This window comes from Cyprinus carpio, chromosome A15 (genome assembly GCF_018340385.1).
Source record: "Cyprinus carpio isolate SPL01 chromosome A15, ASM1834038v1, whole genome shotgun sequence".
Taxonomy (NCBI): Eukaryota; Metazoa; Chordata; class Actinopteri; order Cypriniformes; family Cyprinidae; genus Cyprinus; species Cyprinus carpio.
This window is the reverse complement of record NC_056586.1, coordinates 16,140,294-16,156,794: the sequence shown is the minus strand read 5'-3', so window position 1 is coordinate 16,156,794 and position 16,501 is coordinate 16,140,294. Positions and strand designations below refer to the sequence as shown.

Below are 16,501 nucleotides of genomic sequence, written 5' to 3'. Positions count from 1 at the left end.
TATTTATGAACAAGAATATGTAATTATGTGTGAGATTTGTGCCTATTTAAGCTTATGTAAGTCATAAGATTGGGCAACTGTATTTCTTTTATATCTGCGTAATCACTTCTTGATGGATTTTGCAATCAGAAAGCTTGGATGTTGGACAGAAGTCCTTGAATATCTACTTCAGTACCCTTAGGTGCCACGTGGGTGTGCTGTAGTCAATATATTAACAAATTGAAAATGGACATTTTTGCGTTCGAATATATGAACTAGGTTTGAATCAAAACATTGAAACTGGAGTTCAATAGGATATTAAGTATTTACCAACAGGATGCCATAGTAACTTATTAGGAATATGCCTAATATGCTGGTGGTAGCTTAATGGTTAAATAACGGATAACAGATGCATCACAAGTTCAATGTCAAGTAAGCGTGACCTTTGGACTGAAGGGTTAATGAGAAAAGCCTGTCTCTAGTTTGTCCTTGAGCCAGACACTTAACCTCAGGTTTCTCCTGGGCTGTGATATATAAATATATATATATATATATATATATATATATATATATATATATATATATATATATATATATAAAAATAAGTAACCAATCTGCAGTTAAGAATGTTAAATATGATCTCAATTGAATATATTCAAGCTTTCATAGTTGCACATCTCATAGTGAACAAACCAGTGGATTCAAACAGTGTTTTAAATTTAACCACAAAAGGTCATTTTCATAATTAATAACGTTCACCAAATCTGTGACGTGTTCATGTTATGTAGCAAAGGAACACGTCAATTCAAGATTTCAATAACTGCATGATGAACCAATTTGATGTAATCTAGATGTGTAGTATTTTAGAAAGGTTTGGGTTTTATTGACAACAGAGACAAATAAATTAGCAGATATTTTTGTTAATTTTTTTCTTTTTTTGGATTATAATCTTTAATTTGAAGTGTCTTGAATGTCTTCCTGGGTATACTATTCTTCAAATCACAGTTTAATCGCCAATGTGAATGTTTCTGTGTAAAAAGACAAAGAAATTGATTTTTTTAATTTTAAAATTGTCAGGAAAAAAAAGCGAGTGGACATATAAAAAAGTAATTTTGCCCATTTAAACACACTCGTAATTTAAATATCACAATTAAGACACCCGTTACCTTCAGTTTGCAGCACATTGTTACATTTGCTCTAATATATACATAGAGCAATATACAGTGCTCAGTCTCAGTGTCATAAACATATAACTTTGCATATCTGTAGATTTCTTCTTTCATTTTTTGTGATTATTCTGTTTTTGACATGAATACTTGTTATGCCCTTTGTGAGTCTGTTTTTGTTTCTTTAATGAGTGGAACCTTAATGTAAATTCTTCTAAACAGTCTAATTATTTTTGGTCCGAGTATCCTTTTTTATTAAAATGAATAAAGAAACTAGAAAACAACATGTGATTACGTTCATTTAAATAGTGTCTACACTATGTCTAAACAGAACATTTACACTTTGTTTTCAAAAAGTAAACAAATGTACTCATTATCTACAGTTTTAGAGGAGCTAAAGTTTTTAATTATGTGTAATAAACTTGATGAAGACTATAACAACCTATAGATTTAATTATTTAGCTTCAGGTTAATAAAAAGTTACACTCAGAGCCTGAAAATGTAAACTGATTTGTGCACCTGGCATTGTTTTGATTCTAGCTGAGACTCTCACAAATAGAGGTCACGCGCTCTGGTTGTACCCACATTAAAGTCATTGATATGGCTCTTGTTCGAAATAATTTTTCACGGTCCGTTTTTGTAGTTAACCGCGATACTAGGTGTTGAGGTGAATATTTATTCAAGGAACGCCCACAGTATTTGAAAGGAGGGCGTGAGATTGAAGGGCGTGCGCGCCTCCGCCTGCTGAAGTCAGCTCATGCGCGCTCCCGTGCCGTGTAGAGGCGAATGCGGCGCTGCAAGGAGGCAGACCCCGAGACTTCAGCCCCCCTTTTCAACTCGAAAATAACACTTATTTAGTTCCTTACCAGCGTCTTCTGAGGAATAACATACAGTGCTGACTCTGTAGGGTAAGAACAGCCCACTTGTGTCTCTCTTTTCGGTTATGTTAGATAAAAATCGCCGGTCGAAGTGTTGCTGTAGCTGTAATTTTTGCGCCTCCGTTTCTCCGTGTCTCAAAATGGCGGACGCGGCCGTTGGAGAAATACTTCAGCTTGTTTTCTCTCCTTTAGTCGTTAATATGTCGACGGCACCACGGGTGTGTACTCTGTGAACGCCATCTCTATAAATACGCGAAACGACCCCGCTCCGGTCTGTAGTTTTCGCGGTTCGTTAGAGGTGTATGTTGTCGGCGATTCAACACGTCGTTTCGTCAGTGTCTCGTTAGCTAGCAACAGTTGGCTAACGCCCGTGTCAACACATACCTCTATTTAACCACATGTAGTTAACGTTACATGTTATATCCAAGGCTGACCTTGCCGTGTGCAGTTCCTTTTGGGTAAATACAGAATAATTAAACCATTCAAATGGTCGTTTTTGCAGCATACCGGTTTAGAATAAGGCTAATGATGGCTGTGTTTCAAAACCTAACGTTAGTGAACTTCCTAACTTTCCTAGACAGCATATTCTGAGTTAAATATAATCGATAACTAGTAATCGGACATGTTTAGTATTTAAACGAGCTTCAGAATAGTCAGACAACTTGGTTGTTTCTCAAAAACACGATGATGGCTAGACCTGGACAGCGTATTTTGTTCGTTTACGTCAAGGTTATGAAACATAACCGAGGTTTTTGACAGTTATAAAGCTCGTTTGCATATAAAACACGATGTCATAAGCGACGAGGTGAAGATTTGGAGCAGTCGGGCAGGTACCTGTGCCGAGCTGGTCTCAGATGTAACGTTAGGTCAGCTGATTGTTTGCATGCAGACCCGATCCTTCTCTGATCGTTGGACTCTGTGATGATCTGTCATGATGTGATTATCACTGCAGTAAATGTGGCCGTCTATTTCCAGCCCAACGACGTAGCCAGCAATTAATGCATTAATTTAATGACTGCTCACTGCATAACTAACAGCATCGTGCATGTAAATGTTTTGAAAAGGCAAGCGCGTGCATGTTGCTTATCAAGGTGCGAATGCTTTGAATAAATGTGGTACCTTGTGTGCTTTGGACGTTCTCTAATCGTTATGGTTTAAGGTATTGTGCCAAGTTTGCTGTACACTCCCTCTCTAGTTTGACAGGCTTCATGGATGGTTGCTGATGATTGCAAGCATGTTATAGATGGGATTCAGTGAACAGCATAATTTATCTACATTAAGACTTTTGAATGCTGGTAACATTAAAATCTCTTATGCCAAATTTAAATTGCAAAGATAAAAGTGCATCCGAAGTGGCATTTAGGTGTCTTTACACAGACTGTGTAATGCTGCTTGGAGGTGGCTTAAATGCATTCGCACACCAATTACAACTGCGTACTTTGTCACTGGGAGCTGAGGTGTGTCTGAGCAGGCATAATTTAGTCTGGCATTAATGCAGTGTTTTGAGAAGGCATAGAGCAGTCAGCTGTGTAAAGATGCCTTAATTCTCATAAGGTCTGCATTTGTTTGATCGAAATACAGTAAAGATGATGATGATGATGCAGGTTAAAATACCAGTTTTCTATTTGAATCTATTTTTAAAATGTACTTTATTCCTGTGTTGCCATAGTTTCATTTTCAGCAGTCACATGATCCTTCAGAAATCCTTCTAATGTGTGGTTTTGGTGGTCAGGAAACCATTATTATCAATGTTGAAAACGGTTGTGCTGCTTAATATTTATGTGGAAACCATGATACATTTTTTTTCTGAACTCTCTGAATAGGACATTAGAAATAAACAACATTTGTTTGAAAATTAAATATCTTTTTTTTTTTAAATGACACATTTTACATGGCATAACACATCATGCTTTTTAATAATGTGCTGCTACATTGTGATCTCAAGTTAGTGAAATGCAGCTCACCTCTTCTGATCTTTTAAACTCTCTGCCATTCAGATGAGCTGCTACTCAGCGTTCTTGAGGTGGAAATGTACCGCGATGGTATTCTTGGCAATTCCATCAAGGGAATGAGAAAAGTGATTTTTAGTCCAAGCTTTATTGGCCGGCTGTCTTTACCAGCTTGCACAATTCCACAAAGAGGGATGTTTCCTTTTGCCATCTTTCTTAAACTAAAGAAACTATTAAAATGGCTGGACTGTTTTTGGGTTTGAGGTGCATGGGGAATGCTGGAAACACTTCAATCAACATTCTATAATTATCAGTCTAGGTCCTTGTTGAATATCTCTCATTATCTTTATAATGATAAACAAACAGTGAAGACCACCAGAATACAGCAGTTGATGCTAGATTTCTTTGTTTCATTCTTTGTCTTAATCACATGCTCTTGTTAGTGCTCAGCGTTGGTCTTTTTATAGCAGTAACAGATAATCACTACTGGACTGTTTTTGCCTCAGTTGTGTGGTTCAGCTGCACACAGACGGTTGCTAGACCCCTCCAAACCTTTGGCTGAAATAACGCAGGATAATTGTGTGTTTGTGGAGTTCCAGCAGGCAGTTTGTGATGACTGGGATAGAGGTGGTTTGGTTTGCGCACTGGATGTGTGTCTGCAGAGAAGAGGTCATAATGTGTTTCAGTGCCAGTGGGGATCAGTAATGCTTTCACCATGGCAACTAAAAGCTCTGATGTTTTGATGTGTGAAATGTAGATTTCAAGATGGTGGATCAATAACATCTTGTCATTGTTTTTGATTCGTTTTGTTTACATGCTTAAATGGCCAGGATTATACGTTACAGCTCAGTTTGGTACGAACTTCTAAGTGACTTAGGCCTGCATGTTTGAGAAGGCATATAAATGCAAGAGCTCATTATGCTCTTTGTGGTCTGAACTCGCTTTTTTGACTATAATCTAATTTTCAAAGATTCCAGTTAGTGTTGCAGAAGTCCCAAAGCACATTCTCATATGAAATTGTAACTTGAAGCAACAAATATAGTGGCATTGGTAAATTGGGTCTGCTTGAATTGGATTCCCTCAGCAGCTGTTAATGTTTTGCATGGCAAAGACTGAAAGAGCTACATTGCTGTCATTATAGGTCCCATTTCAATAAAACCTTCAAAAGCAAAGAAGGAATGAGATGGAGGGTAAAGAGCTCTTCTTGCTCTTTGCATATCATTCACATTCCTGGCATTGTCTCCTGCTGCCCTTGCTGTTAAAACATCCAGTTAAAAGGGGAAAAGAGGTCTGGTGCACATCACATGTAACGCTGCTGGGATTGGCAAGCCTACTGAGGATGTCATGACATGGTCGTACAGATGACGGAATGTATCATTTGCACGTGCTTTTGAGTCTTACAGTTTTAAACATTCAAGTGCTCAATTCAGTACTTGCACGCTCTGTGACTGTGACTGTGAGCCGCCTCACACCCAAAGCATGCACACATAGAGACGCATCGGCCAAATACATACAAAAATATGTCAAAGTGCCCGTCTTGATGAGTATTCATGTAAACAGTCGATTTATACTAAACATTGTCGGTATACAGGATATTAAGGGAATGTAAACAGTTGAGAAACAAAACATATGTGTAACAGTTTGATCCGTGCATGAGGTCTTAAAGACACAACAACCTAGATAAACCTGCTGCTGTCTGTCAGCAATGTTTATTTATACGTGGAAGACTAACCAGTGTTTTTTTTTAAATAGATGATTTTGTTTCTGTGGTATTTCTGTACCTGAATATTACTGTTAAACCTTCCTGAAAAACTTAAAGCACAGTTAATTTTAGTTGTATCTTGTTATTGTATTTGTTTGTGCCATTGCTTTTCATTAATCTATTTTTATTTTATTAATGACTGTTTACTTGTCTTTTTTAGTTAAAATAAATTTGATTCCGAGTGTGAATGTTTTTTTTATTTTTTTTTTTTTTTTAAGTTTCTTCCTCACAATATAAATATGAATCAACAACATTGTAAATTATAAAACACAAATACACTGGGTGACGAAACATTTTGGTTGGATGTAGTTTAAAAATATGCATAAAAAATACCCTAACTCCCCCCTCAAATTAACCCCCCCTCCAATAAGAGCCACCTAAAAGGGGAATTTCCCCCCATTTTCCAAAACGACATTCAGGCCCTGTGCTGCTCCATCTGAAACCATGTGAAAATACCACATTTAATAACATGTTTTTACTCCAAACTCACTTCATAACGTCAGACGAGTGTTTGACAAATCCTGCTGTGAGATGATGTGGCTTCTTACACAGAATAAGGCACACAACATATTTCATAGTATTCTAAGCAGTGATAAAGGCTATGTTGATTAGCATTGCATTATTATATACTTTATTTATAAGAAAAAGTATAATAAGACGAATTTCGATAAACCATATATTGTCGTAGTCGTGTGTTTATTAGTCGCGTTGAATCAATGAAAGCAGTTAAATCTTCTGTTTATTCAGCTGTATGGATTTCTTCTGCAGAGTGTATTTGGGGTTTCTGTGTGAGAGCGCCATCTGGCTTTTGGATGGAGATTTACTACTGATCACAGAACAGTGCTTCCCTGACAAGATGCGCATGACAATCACATTTTTTTGCGATTTAAACTCGATTAATCGTGCAGCCCTAAATTCTATCTAATTAATATTAGGGCCTTATTGTTCCATCATATTTATTTTTCCGCGGTTTTACAGTGTTTTGTGTTATAACCAAACACACGATTCCGTTGAGTTTATGAATGCAATGGCCTTTGAGGCGTTCAGTCATTGCTGAAACACTGGAGTTTTGTTGTCCAGTGCATGCACTCGCTGACTGAATTCTGCTCGCTCACAAATTCTTTCATCATTTACAAAAAAGTGCAGATGTACGTGTGATGTAATTATAAGAGATTTAATCATCATACCGCTTCACTGCTTATAACGGGAGTGTTTTTTACAGTGCATAAACTCGCGCTAGACTGAAGTCATGTTCTTTTTGATAATGTAAATGTTCTCTGTAGTAACTGTGGGAATGTAAGCATTATAATTATTAACTTACAATGCTTAAATAAAAAATTAAGTCATATTAATATATTTTATGACATGACGTCCTAACATTAGGCTGCTTTTAGCCTTACCCTGTAAATAATTAAGTGAATTAGCATGATATTGTGTATCAGCGATCTTCCTAATGATGGGATGATATGACTATGGAGCAGATTGCTCAACACTACAGGCCTGTCAGCATATCAGAGCCTCTCTGGTTGTTCATAGTTCAAGTGGTGCTCATGATCTGGCAATTTACAGATAAACGTCTTAACCAGCAGGTCAATTGCTGATAAAGGTTGTTCTGATTCTTATTAATAATATCTGGTTTGAAAGCACGTTAACTCACTTAACTGCTGTTTTTGGTCTCCTTGTCCTGTGGGTCAGTGCTGAACCTGTCAGATTTATGTGTGGGTAAATATGTGGAGTGCTCAAAGCTCGGGTGAGGAATGTGGTATGCTTACCTCTTGTTCTTCATGAGTAGTGCCAAAGACCCCCATAGCAAGATGCAGGTCTCTAAGAGGCTTATAGTGTTTCCCCTCACACGTCTCAGAGAGCACTGATTCTAATGGCTGGATTAGTTGCTTATTAGTCAGGCTGTTTGTTTCCTGGATGATATTCTTAATTCCACAATGTGATTTCCTGAACAGCGTAGAGTAATGCTGTATCATAAAGCTACCCACTATGGTCGTCTCAATACCAAAATTTTAGTAATTTGTATCAGTGCCAATTAATTTACTGATTCTTGATACTGATTTTAAACGACATGTAATAGCAACTTATATAATTTTGAACACACAACTTTATTTATTTAAAGATATATATATATATTAAGCTAAGTATTAACAAATTAAATGAGAATAATGGCACGTAGCTTTGAAGTAATTCTTAATTAAGTGAACAGTCAATAAAGAAGCAAATTAGCAGTAAGTGGTTTTCTGTTTTTCTTTTTTAATACTGTCATTTAAATAACATCTGGCTGCATTTACACTGGAAGGTGTAGGACGTGTTCACCCAAAACTGAAAATTTGCTGAAAATGTACTCACCCTCATGCCATCCAAGATTTAGATGCATTTGTTTCTTCATCTGAACAGATTGGGAGAAATTTAGCTTTACATCACTTGATCCTCTGCAGTGAATGGGTGCCTTCAGAATGAGAGTCTAAACAGCTGATTAAAAACATCCCAATAACCCACAAGTGATCCACGTGAATCCAGCCCATCAGTTCACATCTTAAGTGAAAAGCTGCATGCTTGTAAGAAACAAATCCATCATGAGACGTTTTTAAACATGTCATATTAGCTTCCAGCTAAAATACAAGTCCTACGAGTAAGTGAAATAAGATTTTGGCTGTATCGTCCACCCCTTGCCCAATCCGTTTATATTTTACTCAAAGAAAATGGACTGTTTACACTTTAATACATCAATACATTAATCGTACTGTTAGATATGTATCATGTAGCAGGTAGCGGATGATACCCAGCCCTGGATGGGGATGGGGATGACCTGTGGTTGTGATGCTTGTGGTTTTTGTTTGTGTTTGGTTTTATTGTAATATGGCCTCTCTCTCTCTAGCCTATATATATAGTCTTGTTGTAAAGTAGCAGTACTTTTGCCATCCCGACTACATAGTGATCTTTCTTTTAGCAGAGAGAAATTCAGAGTTCTGCTTGTTGCCTTCAAACTGTGTATCTCACTGGAGTGCAGAAGTAGGTTGATGCTAAAATCTGGGTCATCGGTCCCTTTTACCCATGTTCAGAGCTCCCGACAGGGGCAGCAGGAGTCTGTAACAAAACTGAATACAGGACTGAATACAGGCTAGAATGAGATGTGTGCTGGGGGAAATAGAGCAGATGGAGCACCTGATGAAATGTGTGTTAGCCCCCAAAGCTACTGTCAGAGGAACGGGGTCAGTTGCATATTTCCACTGTTGCCTTAAGCCTGTGTGACCACTACTCATCTGCACTGGGATATTTTGCATTCCGATTCCATCCAGGTGGTCTGTTATTGTAAATGACGAATGTGTCCTTTTCCTCCACAGATGCAGGGACTGTCTGGCTGGTAGATGCCTGCAGGCTGTCGATGTGTGGTGTTCCTGGAGACAGTCGTTAAGGAGAAGTGTTTGGGGTGAGCTGCTGACCGCCCTGCAAGCCGGACCCGGTGTCCTATCTCTGATCTCCTGCCAAGGAGATAGCAGTTGCTGCACACTCTACACCTGACCCCCAGCCCCGCCCCGCCCCGTCCCGTCACCATGGTGCTGTCACAGAGACAACGTGACGAGCTGTAAGTTCGCAAATCCACATAGCGCTGTGTAAGGCAAACAATAGAAAATATATTGGTGAATCTGTATGTGTAATAGACATAATCATAATCTCATCCCTCATTAAACCTTTGACCACAGTGAAGTACAGTATGGGTTTATCAGGGAGTTTGACAGCTGAAAAGATCACTGGTTCTCTCTCATGAGTAATCAATGGGGAGATGTCTACAGGAGGTCTAGACAAAGCCTAGACATAAACAACCCTTTTGTGTCCCGTCAGGATAGATGTCATTGTAATGGGCTCAAGAGTGTTTATAGCCACTGTGCAAAATTTTTTAACTGTACTAAATGACATCTTTGCACTTGATTTATAAATGCTTTGTTTTGTGAATTTTCTGTTGGAAAGTTGAATGTTACTTGAAAAATGACTGTTGGTAATGTTGAAAGGATGTTAACTTCCCACTCCACATAGATTCACTAACATGAATGTGAATTGTCCTGCTAGACTGGCAGCAAATGCTGGGCAGTTTTTGTGAATACTGGTAGAATACCAGGGGGCATCTTGAAGCATAACTACTGGATTCATTAGGACAATAGTAGAGGAAGATTGGAGGCAGTGACAAGCTGACCGCCTGCCTCAACAGTTTATTTTCCTCTTTGGCAGATTTTGTACAGAGGACATGAATTGAATCTGTGTTGTTTTGAGTTATTCAGGCTTTTCTCAATGCATAGAGCTCAGCTGCTGGCCATACAGAAATGATACTAAAATCTTTTCTGGGGCACGTAAAGAGGTTTTGCTCTCTTTGGCCCGCTCTTTGTGTTTGATTTATTCATGAACTTTAAAATTTACTTTGTCTTGCCTGGCTAGTTTTTTTTTTTTTAAATTGATTATATTTATTTTAGATTAATTTTGTTAATTTACAGCACAGTGTAACTAACCTTCATCACACGTCTAAGAGTAATGCCTGTTTCATTTATTTAAAAAAACTGTGTCAGGATTCCTGGTGATGTTTATCTTGGTCACATGGTTGCACAGCATCTTACAAAGGCTATATATAGTTACAAAGGCATAATAGATTCACTCATACAAGAGCACATTGTGTTTATGCACTGAACGCTTGGCAGATTGAAGTCTGCGAGGGTTTTTTGTAAAAATAAACACACGGCATATTACACAGAACGAGCTGTTCTTCTTGGTGAATAAAGTGTCATAAATAAGTGTCCCGTTATTATAAAACTCCCCTTTCACTCAGCGTCTGTGAAGTGGAGCAGTACAACGTCCCACCAGTCCTTGTTTAAGATTATCATCCACAGATGACCGGTTTTTGTTTTTTGTTTATGAAGTAAGCAGCACAGCACAACAGTTCATGTGCTAGTCGTCACCTAATTAGGACACGAAGTAGATAAATATCAAGTGTGCTTTTTAAAATGGTATGTGACAACAGCGGGAAGCTCTGTATATTCATGCAGCCTGCGCATGTCAAAAGAGTAAATCCGATCAGAAGCTTGTGACATATCAACCTGATAACTTTATTTAGCGTTCATGTAAACACTACGTTTGGATTCGTCAATCAGAATGAATTAATTCAAATGGAAGCAAAAAGTGTCCATGTAAACGTACCTAGTGTGAGCTCATAGGTCAGGTAGCTCTTCCTATATAGGAGCTAAATATTGCTGTTGACTCTGCAGTTGAGATAAAATGTGCTCTCAGCTTGCTGTAGGCTGTCTATATTTGATTGTAGGGCTTGTATCTCTTTATAGATCTTACCTTCTTTGGCTTTAGGATTTTATTCTAATTAAACAGATTTGCAAGTTAATTGAGAAATGCATTATCTACACGTAGCTGATGTCTAAATATTGCTCATTCTTAGCTTGGACAGCAACTTCAAAATCACCTTAGCACTGTAATCTATCTCTCAAACAAGGTTCAGCAGGGCCTTAAGCGATTACTTGAATGTGTCCATGTAATTTGCATATCATGCATTATGAATGTAATGCATTCTCTGTTCACTTTTTTACATTCAAGTAATTCCAAACATTTTTGGTAATTACAGTAGGAGATGACAGCATTTATCTGTGTTTGAAATATTAAAAAACAACAATAATAAAAATATAATACTTTAGAATTTGGTCAAAAAAGCTTTTAGTGATTAAAGTTTTACCTTTTATATTATTTCTATTATTATTATTATTATTATTTTTATTATTATTTTTATTGCTGTTATTAATTTATTCCAAAAAATAAACTGTCTGCACACTTGAATCCTTAAAGTAAATTTAATCACCAAGCTTTCGGTCAAACGACCATCCTCAGGGCATGTTATTAATTTATTGAAATAGTATATTCAGTTTAGCTGGGTTTTACGCAATTTGAATAAAACACCTACTTATACATACATCATTCTGCCCTGTGAATAACACCTGACTTTCAGTCGTCATCTGATATTTCATCATGACAGCTGTGGTTTAGCGTTGTGCTGTAGGTGTGGCAGGTGTGTGCAGGCCTGGGCTCTGGAGACCACCTCTCTGCCTCATTCTAAAACGTAACTGCTTTGCCAGCCCCTGGTGAGCTCTGATGGAGCTGCCGCCAGCCAGTCAGCAGGAATCCCATCAGCAGTATGGATTTAATCTGCAGACTGGCACACGGAGGAGGTGACGGCCCTTCTGCTGCTTTTAGGGGCCTCAATCCTTTGACTTAGATGCTATCTCAGCATCCCTAGAATCAGTCTAGACTTCAGCCTGAGATTTATTCTATTATTGTGGAGGGCTGAAATAGGGTAATTGAAATTGCAGAAATTTGACATGTTATGAAAAGTTTCCAACATTAGGTGGCATTTGAATGGTAATTTTGTGGTTGTGTAGTTGTTTATGCTTAAGAGGTTCCCGAGGAGGAGCTGAGCAAAGCTTTACACGCATAATACTTGCATTAGTGCCACATGCAGTCAGAGATTACTGTGCCAGCTGCCACTCCTTCATACCGGCGAGGGAATGTGAATGTGTAATCTAAAATTCCCCTCAAAAGAGTGTGGGATCCCTTTGCTCCTGCCTGCTTGTCGTGTGTGTGTGCTTGTGCATACATGAGATTGCGCCATGGCTCAGGACCTTAGTCAAATGACTGTAAACAAAAACATAGCATTAGTGCTAAGAACCCGCTCTGCTAGTCGTCTTAAGGGGTGTGGCCTCTGAGGAGCAGCCCAAATCTCATTAACTCTTCTGTCAAAGGGACTACGCGTGTGTATGTGAGACAGCTGGCTCAACACTCCCATGCTGTGCACACACACGCACATCCAATTGCATGTGCCCTTTACACACACAAACTCAAGGTCTGCTGTCTCTGAACTGCCAGAACACAGAGCATTTGCAATTAACCTACATTCATCATATCACTAAAATAAGATCTGTATGCTTCACTTAACTATTTGGGTGGCTTTCTTTCTGTAGTGTCAAATTTTTCAGGGTGTTGCAATTTAGTTTTCTTGTGCCTGAACTGTCTAGCATTGAATGATTTTAGAATAGACTAACATTCAAGGTGTTCTGAGTGCTTTAGCATGTTCCTATGCAGCTGCGTGAGTGATTTAGTTTGTGGCAAAAACATTGCTAGGTGGTTGCTAGGGTGTTATTATAAATTATTTTATAGTCATATTGATATATTCACCTTTTATGGTAAAATTGTGCAGCCCTACAATCAAGCACAGCACACCTGCAGATTTTATTTATTTTAAAAATCATGTAAAATAGCAATCAGAATTTTTATCAGGAAAAATCTCAATAAATAGATTGCTATTTCTTTGCTTTGATCATCATGGAGTCATTACATGCTCTCTTTTTCATTTAGAACGTTCCCTTTCATATTACATGCATTGTTGACCTATGCAGTGTGCTGTAGTGAGGATGTGAAATAATGAGGCTCTTTGAGAACTGATAAGGTCAGAGTGCTAGATATGCTGTGGTTTCTGCATTATTTCAGTGGGTTCACTAGTTTTAGAGTCATCAGTTTTGAGAACTCATTTGTTCTGTTTGGACATTGAGTGAAAAGGTATGTCTAACTGGTTCTTACTGGAAACTAGTGTAAAGTCCACTTGGATGCTCAGAGAACACATCGTGTGCGCTTAGTCAGCAGAACTGCAGCAACCTCTGCTCAGGTGCCTTTTGTCAGGGAATAATCAGCTTTCCTGTAGAATCCCTGGATAGAGGCGCAAAGAGAGAGTGCTGGCTTTGATGAAAGCCTCTTTCTGTTGGCCGTGTTGTTTTATGTACAGGCTAGCTGCAGGGAATATCAGTTTGTACAAAGGTTACCATCTCCCAAAGCCTGGAAAGGGACTCATTCTGCAGTCCTGTGATGCCATGTTCTGATTCATGATGGCAGCTGGATAATAAGCAAAGCAAATCCACATGCCAGAGGCAGTCAGACAAGATATACCCACAGGGGCTCATCGCAGTCTGATAAGACAGTGTTTGTTTACTGAGAAGAGATGCACAGGGTTTGTGGGTCGAGGTGGGAGGGGTGCGGGATGCTGTCTGGCTGGCAGTGGTGATGTGGATCCGGAAGCAAGCACTTAGCGGAAATGATGTTAGAGCGAGATGAGTCTCCTCCAGAAAGAATGAGGTAATGCTCCTCATCTCTTCTACTGCAGCCACTCTCATGAGCACACATCGCACACACATACTGCCACCACCCTGCTTTAGTGCTTTAGATTTAGTTTGACATGCTCTTCAGCTGCAGATTCAGTCATGTGGTCCTGAAGCATACTGTAATTAAAAATCAAATTCTTGATTAAATTAACTATTAGATATGTTATGAAACCCATTTTATTTTTCCCAGATTCCATTTGATCTTTTCCCAAATTCTGTTTTCTGTTTAAATTTTTAACATTTCAGTTAAAAATAATTTAAGATTTGCAGTTTGAATTGCAACATGGGTGAAAAATTGTGATATTGTAAGATGTTTTAATAAGCTTTATTATTATTGTTAACAAATACATTCTACTGTACAATATATTTCTGTCAATCCTTTTTTTATTTTGGTGGGTTGTAGTGAAGACCTTTGTTTCAGAGTGTAACTGATGGTGGTTTTATTAAATTAAATGGTGAAATGTCTTTAAAGTGAACTTTTAGAGCATCTTAAGATAAAGCTCTTGTTGAGCGTCCTTGTGTAGTTGACAAATGCAGTTAACACCAAAAGCGGACCTTCATCTCATTCTAAATAAACCTAAATTATTTTTCCTTACTATTACCTTATTATATCTAGCTGATATTGTTAAATTAATCAAAAAGCTTTATACAGATCTTGGGATAAGTGGATTTCCTTGTTGAAGTCAAGTGCAAGTGTAGATGAGACACATGCAGACTTCATATTTAAATTGCAGTCATTTTGCTGTTTAATGTTCATAGACACTAGTCTGTGAATTAAAGTGTATGGCCTATTTTTGATTTTGTTCATCTACTTTTTGCCAAATTCCGCAACATTCCACGTTAAACAGTAAATTGCATTTTAATGACTGAATTCCGTAATTCTGTCCACATTTTCTGCATTATGAAAATCTTATGGCCTTATGTACCTGGCAGGTGTCAGATATTATGAAGACTCATTTTCTCAGATGAATGGGTTTACATCTACGTTTAATAAACAAAATATGTTACCAGGTTGTTGCAAAAACATATTTCCAGCGTATCATCATAGACTCCCTTGGTGCTCACTGTGTTTGCACATTCAGATGTTCCCATGTTGCCCACAAATGCTGTCTAGAAAGGCAGCTCTGCTGATTTTGAGACAGTCTCTGGTTCGTTTGAGGAAGCCCTTCCTTAATGAAGAGTTTCTTTTGTTTCTTGTTTTCAGCATCTCTGCCCACTCAGGTTCATTGCAGCTTCGCTTCCCTGCCTGCTCCATGGTTTCCATGGAGACCAGCCCAAAGCTATGAGCACTCATTTGTTTGTTCACAATGTTTTCTTTTCCTTGCCATCTTTGCTACTGCATGTCCTTTCTTAGAAAACAGTTTTGGAGAGCTGGAAGGGTTTTTATAGCTTGCAGAGTTTTCCACTTTTTATTATTTGGATTGTGACTGCAGCTAGCAATATCACAAAAAATAGCAATTGTGGCTGGCTGTAATTGTGATCTGGGTTTTGGTGAATTCAGCAGTGGGTGTGCAGGGCTAGCATGAGGGGGAGATGCATCTGAAGGTCTAAATGTCATGGCACTTTACCTCATAATGGGAACTAATTGAAGGTGATTTGTTATTGTTGGGAGACACTGCTTGCTTGTTTGCTTGTGCCAACACTGATCTTTGGTCTTTGTCAACACATCATCCAGGATGAATCGCTGGAACATCATCTTGATGGTAATCTGAAGGTAGATTCAAAAAGGACTCTGATTTCTGCCCTGAGATTAAATTCACTGTTGTCACATACACACTACAGTTAAATATAGTTGTCATTTGTCTTTGTAGTTGGTAATCTCGTGGTTTTCTTTAAGCTTTTTATTAAATGTTTCTAAGAAGCTCATATGCACTGTTTCATGTGGACTGCGTTTGTTTTTTTCGACAGGTTTCATTTGCTGTTTAATCTTCACAATTTTTTTTTTCTACAGCACATAACTTGCATTTCACGGTTATATTCTTGTCTGTAAATTATGAATTGTTATGAGTTTCTGTTCTGCAGACAGGCTTTTTCTAACAGCAAGCAAGTTGCTTTAAACTTTCAAAGACTTCACTGAGTGAACAAGCTTGCATGCATGCCAGCCAGAGTGTGATAATTGTGATTAAAATATTCATTATAATACAATATTTGTTGTTGGGCATTACATTTAACCAACCAAAAATTACAAAATGCCTTCATTTCTTACCCTCATGCCATTCCAAACCCGTGTAGTTTATTTTGTGAAGCATAAAATAAGATATTTTGAAAAACGTTTGGAACCAGACTCCATTGATGTCCAATTGTATAGAAAAATACAAAAGACAGATTTTTATAAATATACTCTGTGTTCTGCAAAAGAAAGAAGCTCATAATTTTGGATATGAGAGTGAGAATTTTTGTTTTTGGATGAATTAAAAATTTACCTCATTTAATTGCAATCTAAAATATAACAGTAGTAATAATAATGTTTTAATGCTACATATAGACTGAGGAAATAATTAATTACTCCGATTTTTGGTTATTACTGAATGCATTTAAAGATTTTGAACTGTTGTCGTTCACATTT

At 37.9% G+C, this 16,501-nt stretch overlaps 1 protein-coding gene across 1 annotated transcript in view; it reads left to right on the top strand.

Moving 5' to 3' along the window:
- The first annotated feature begins 1,873 nt into the window (after positions 1-1,873).
- Positions 1,874-16,501, top strand: part of LOC122133924 (lissencephaly-1 homolog A-like) — a 31,178-nt gene continuing 16,550 nt past the window's right edge. Inside the window, exons 1-2 of the mRNA XM_042771228.1 lie at positions 1,874-2,053; positions 9,085-9,326. Of these exons, the coding sequence (XP_042627162.1) occupies positions 9,295-9,326 (32 nt within the window). The 5' untranslated portion in view covers positions 1,874-2,053; positions 9,085-9,294. The remainder of the gene's footprint in view (positions 2,054-9,084; positions 9,327-16,501) is intronic.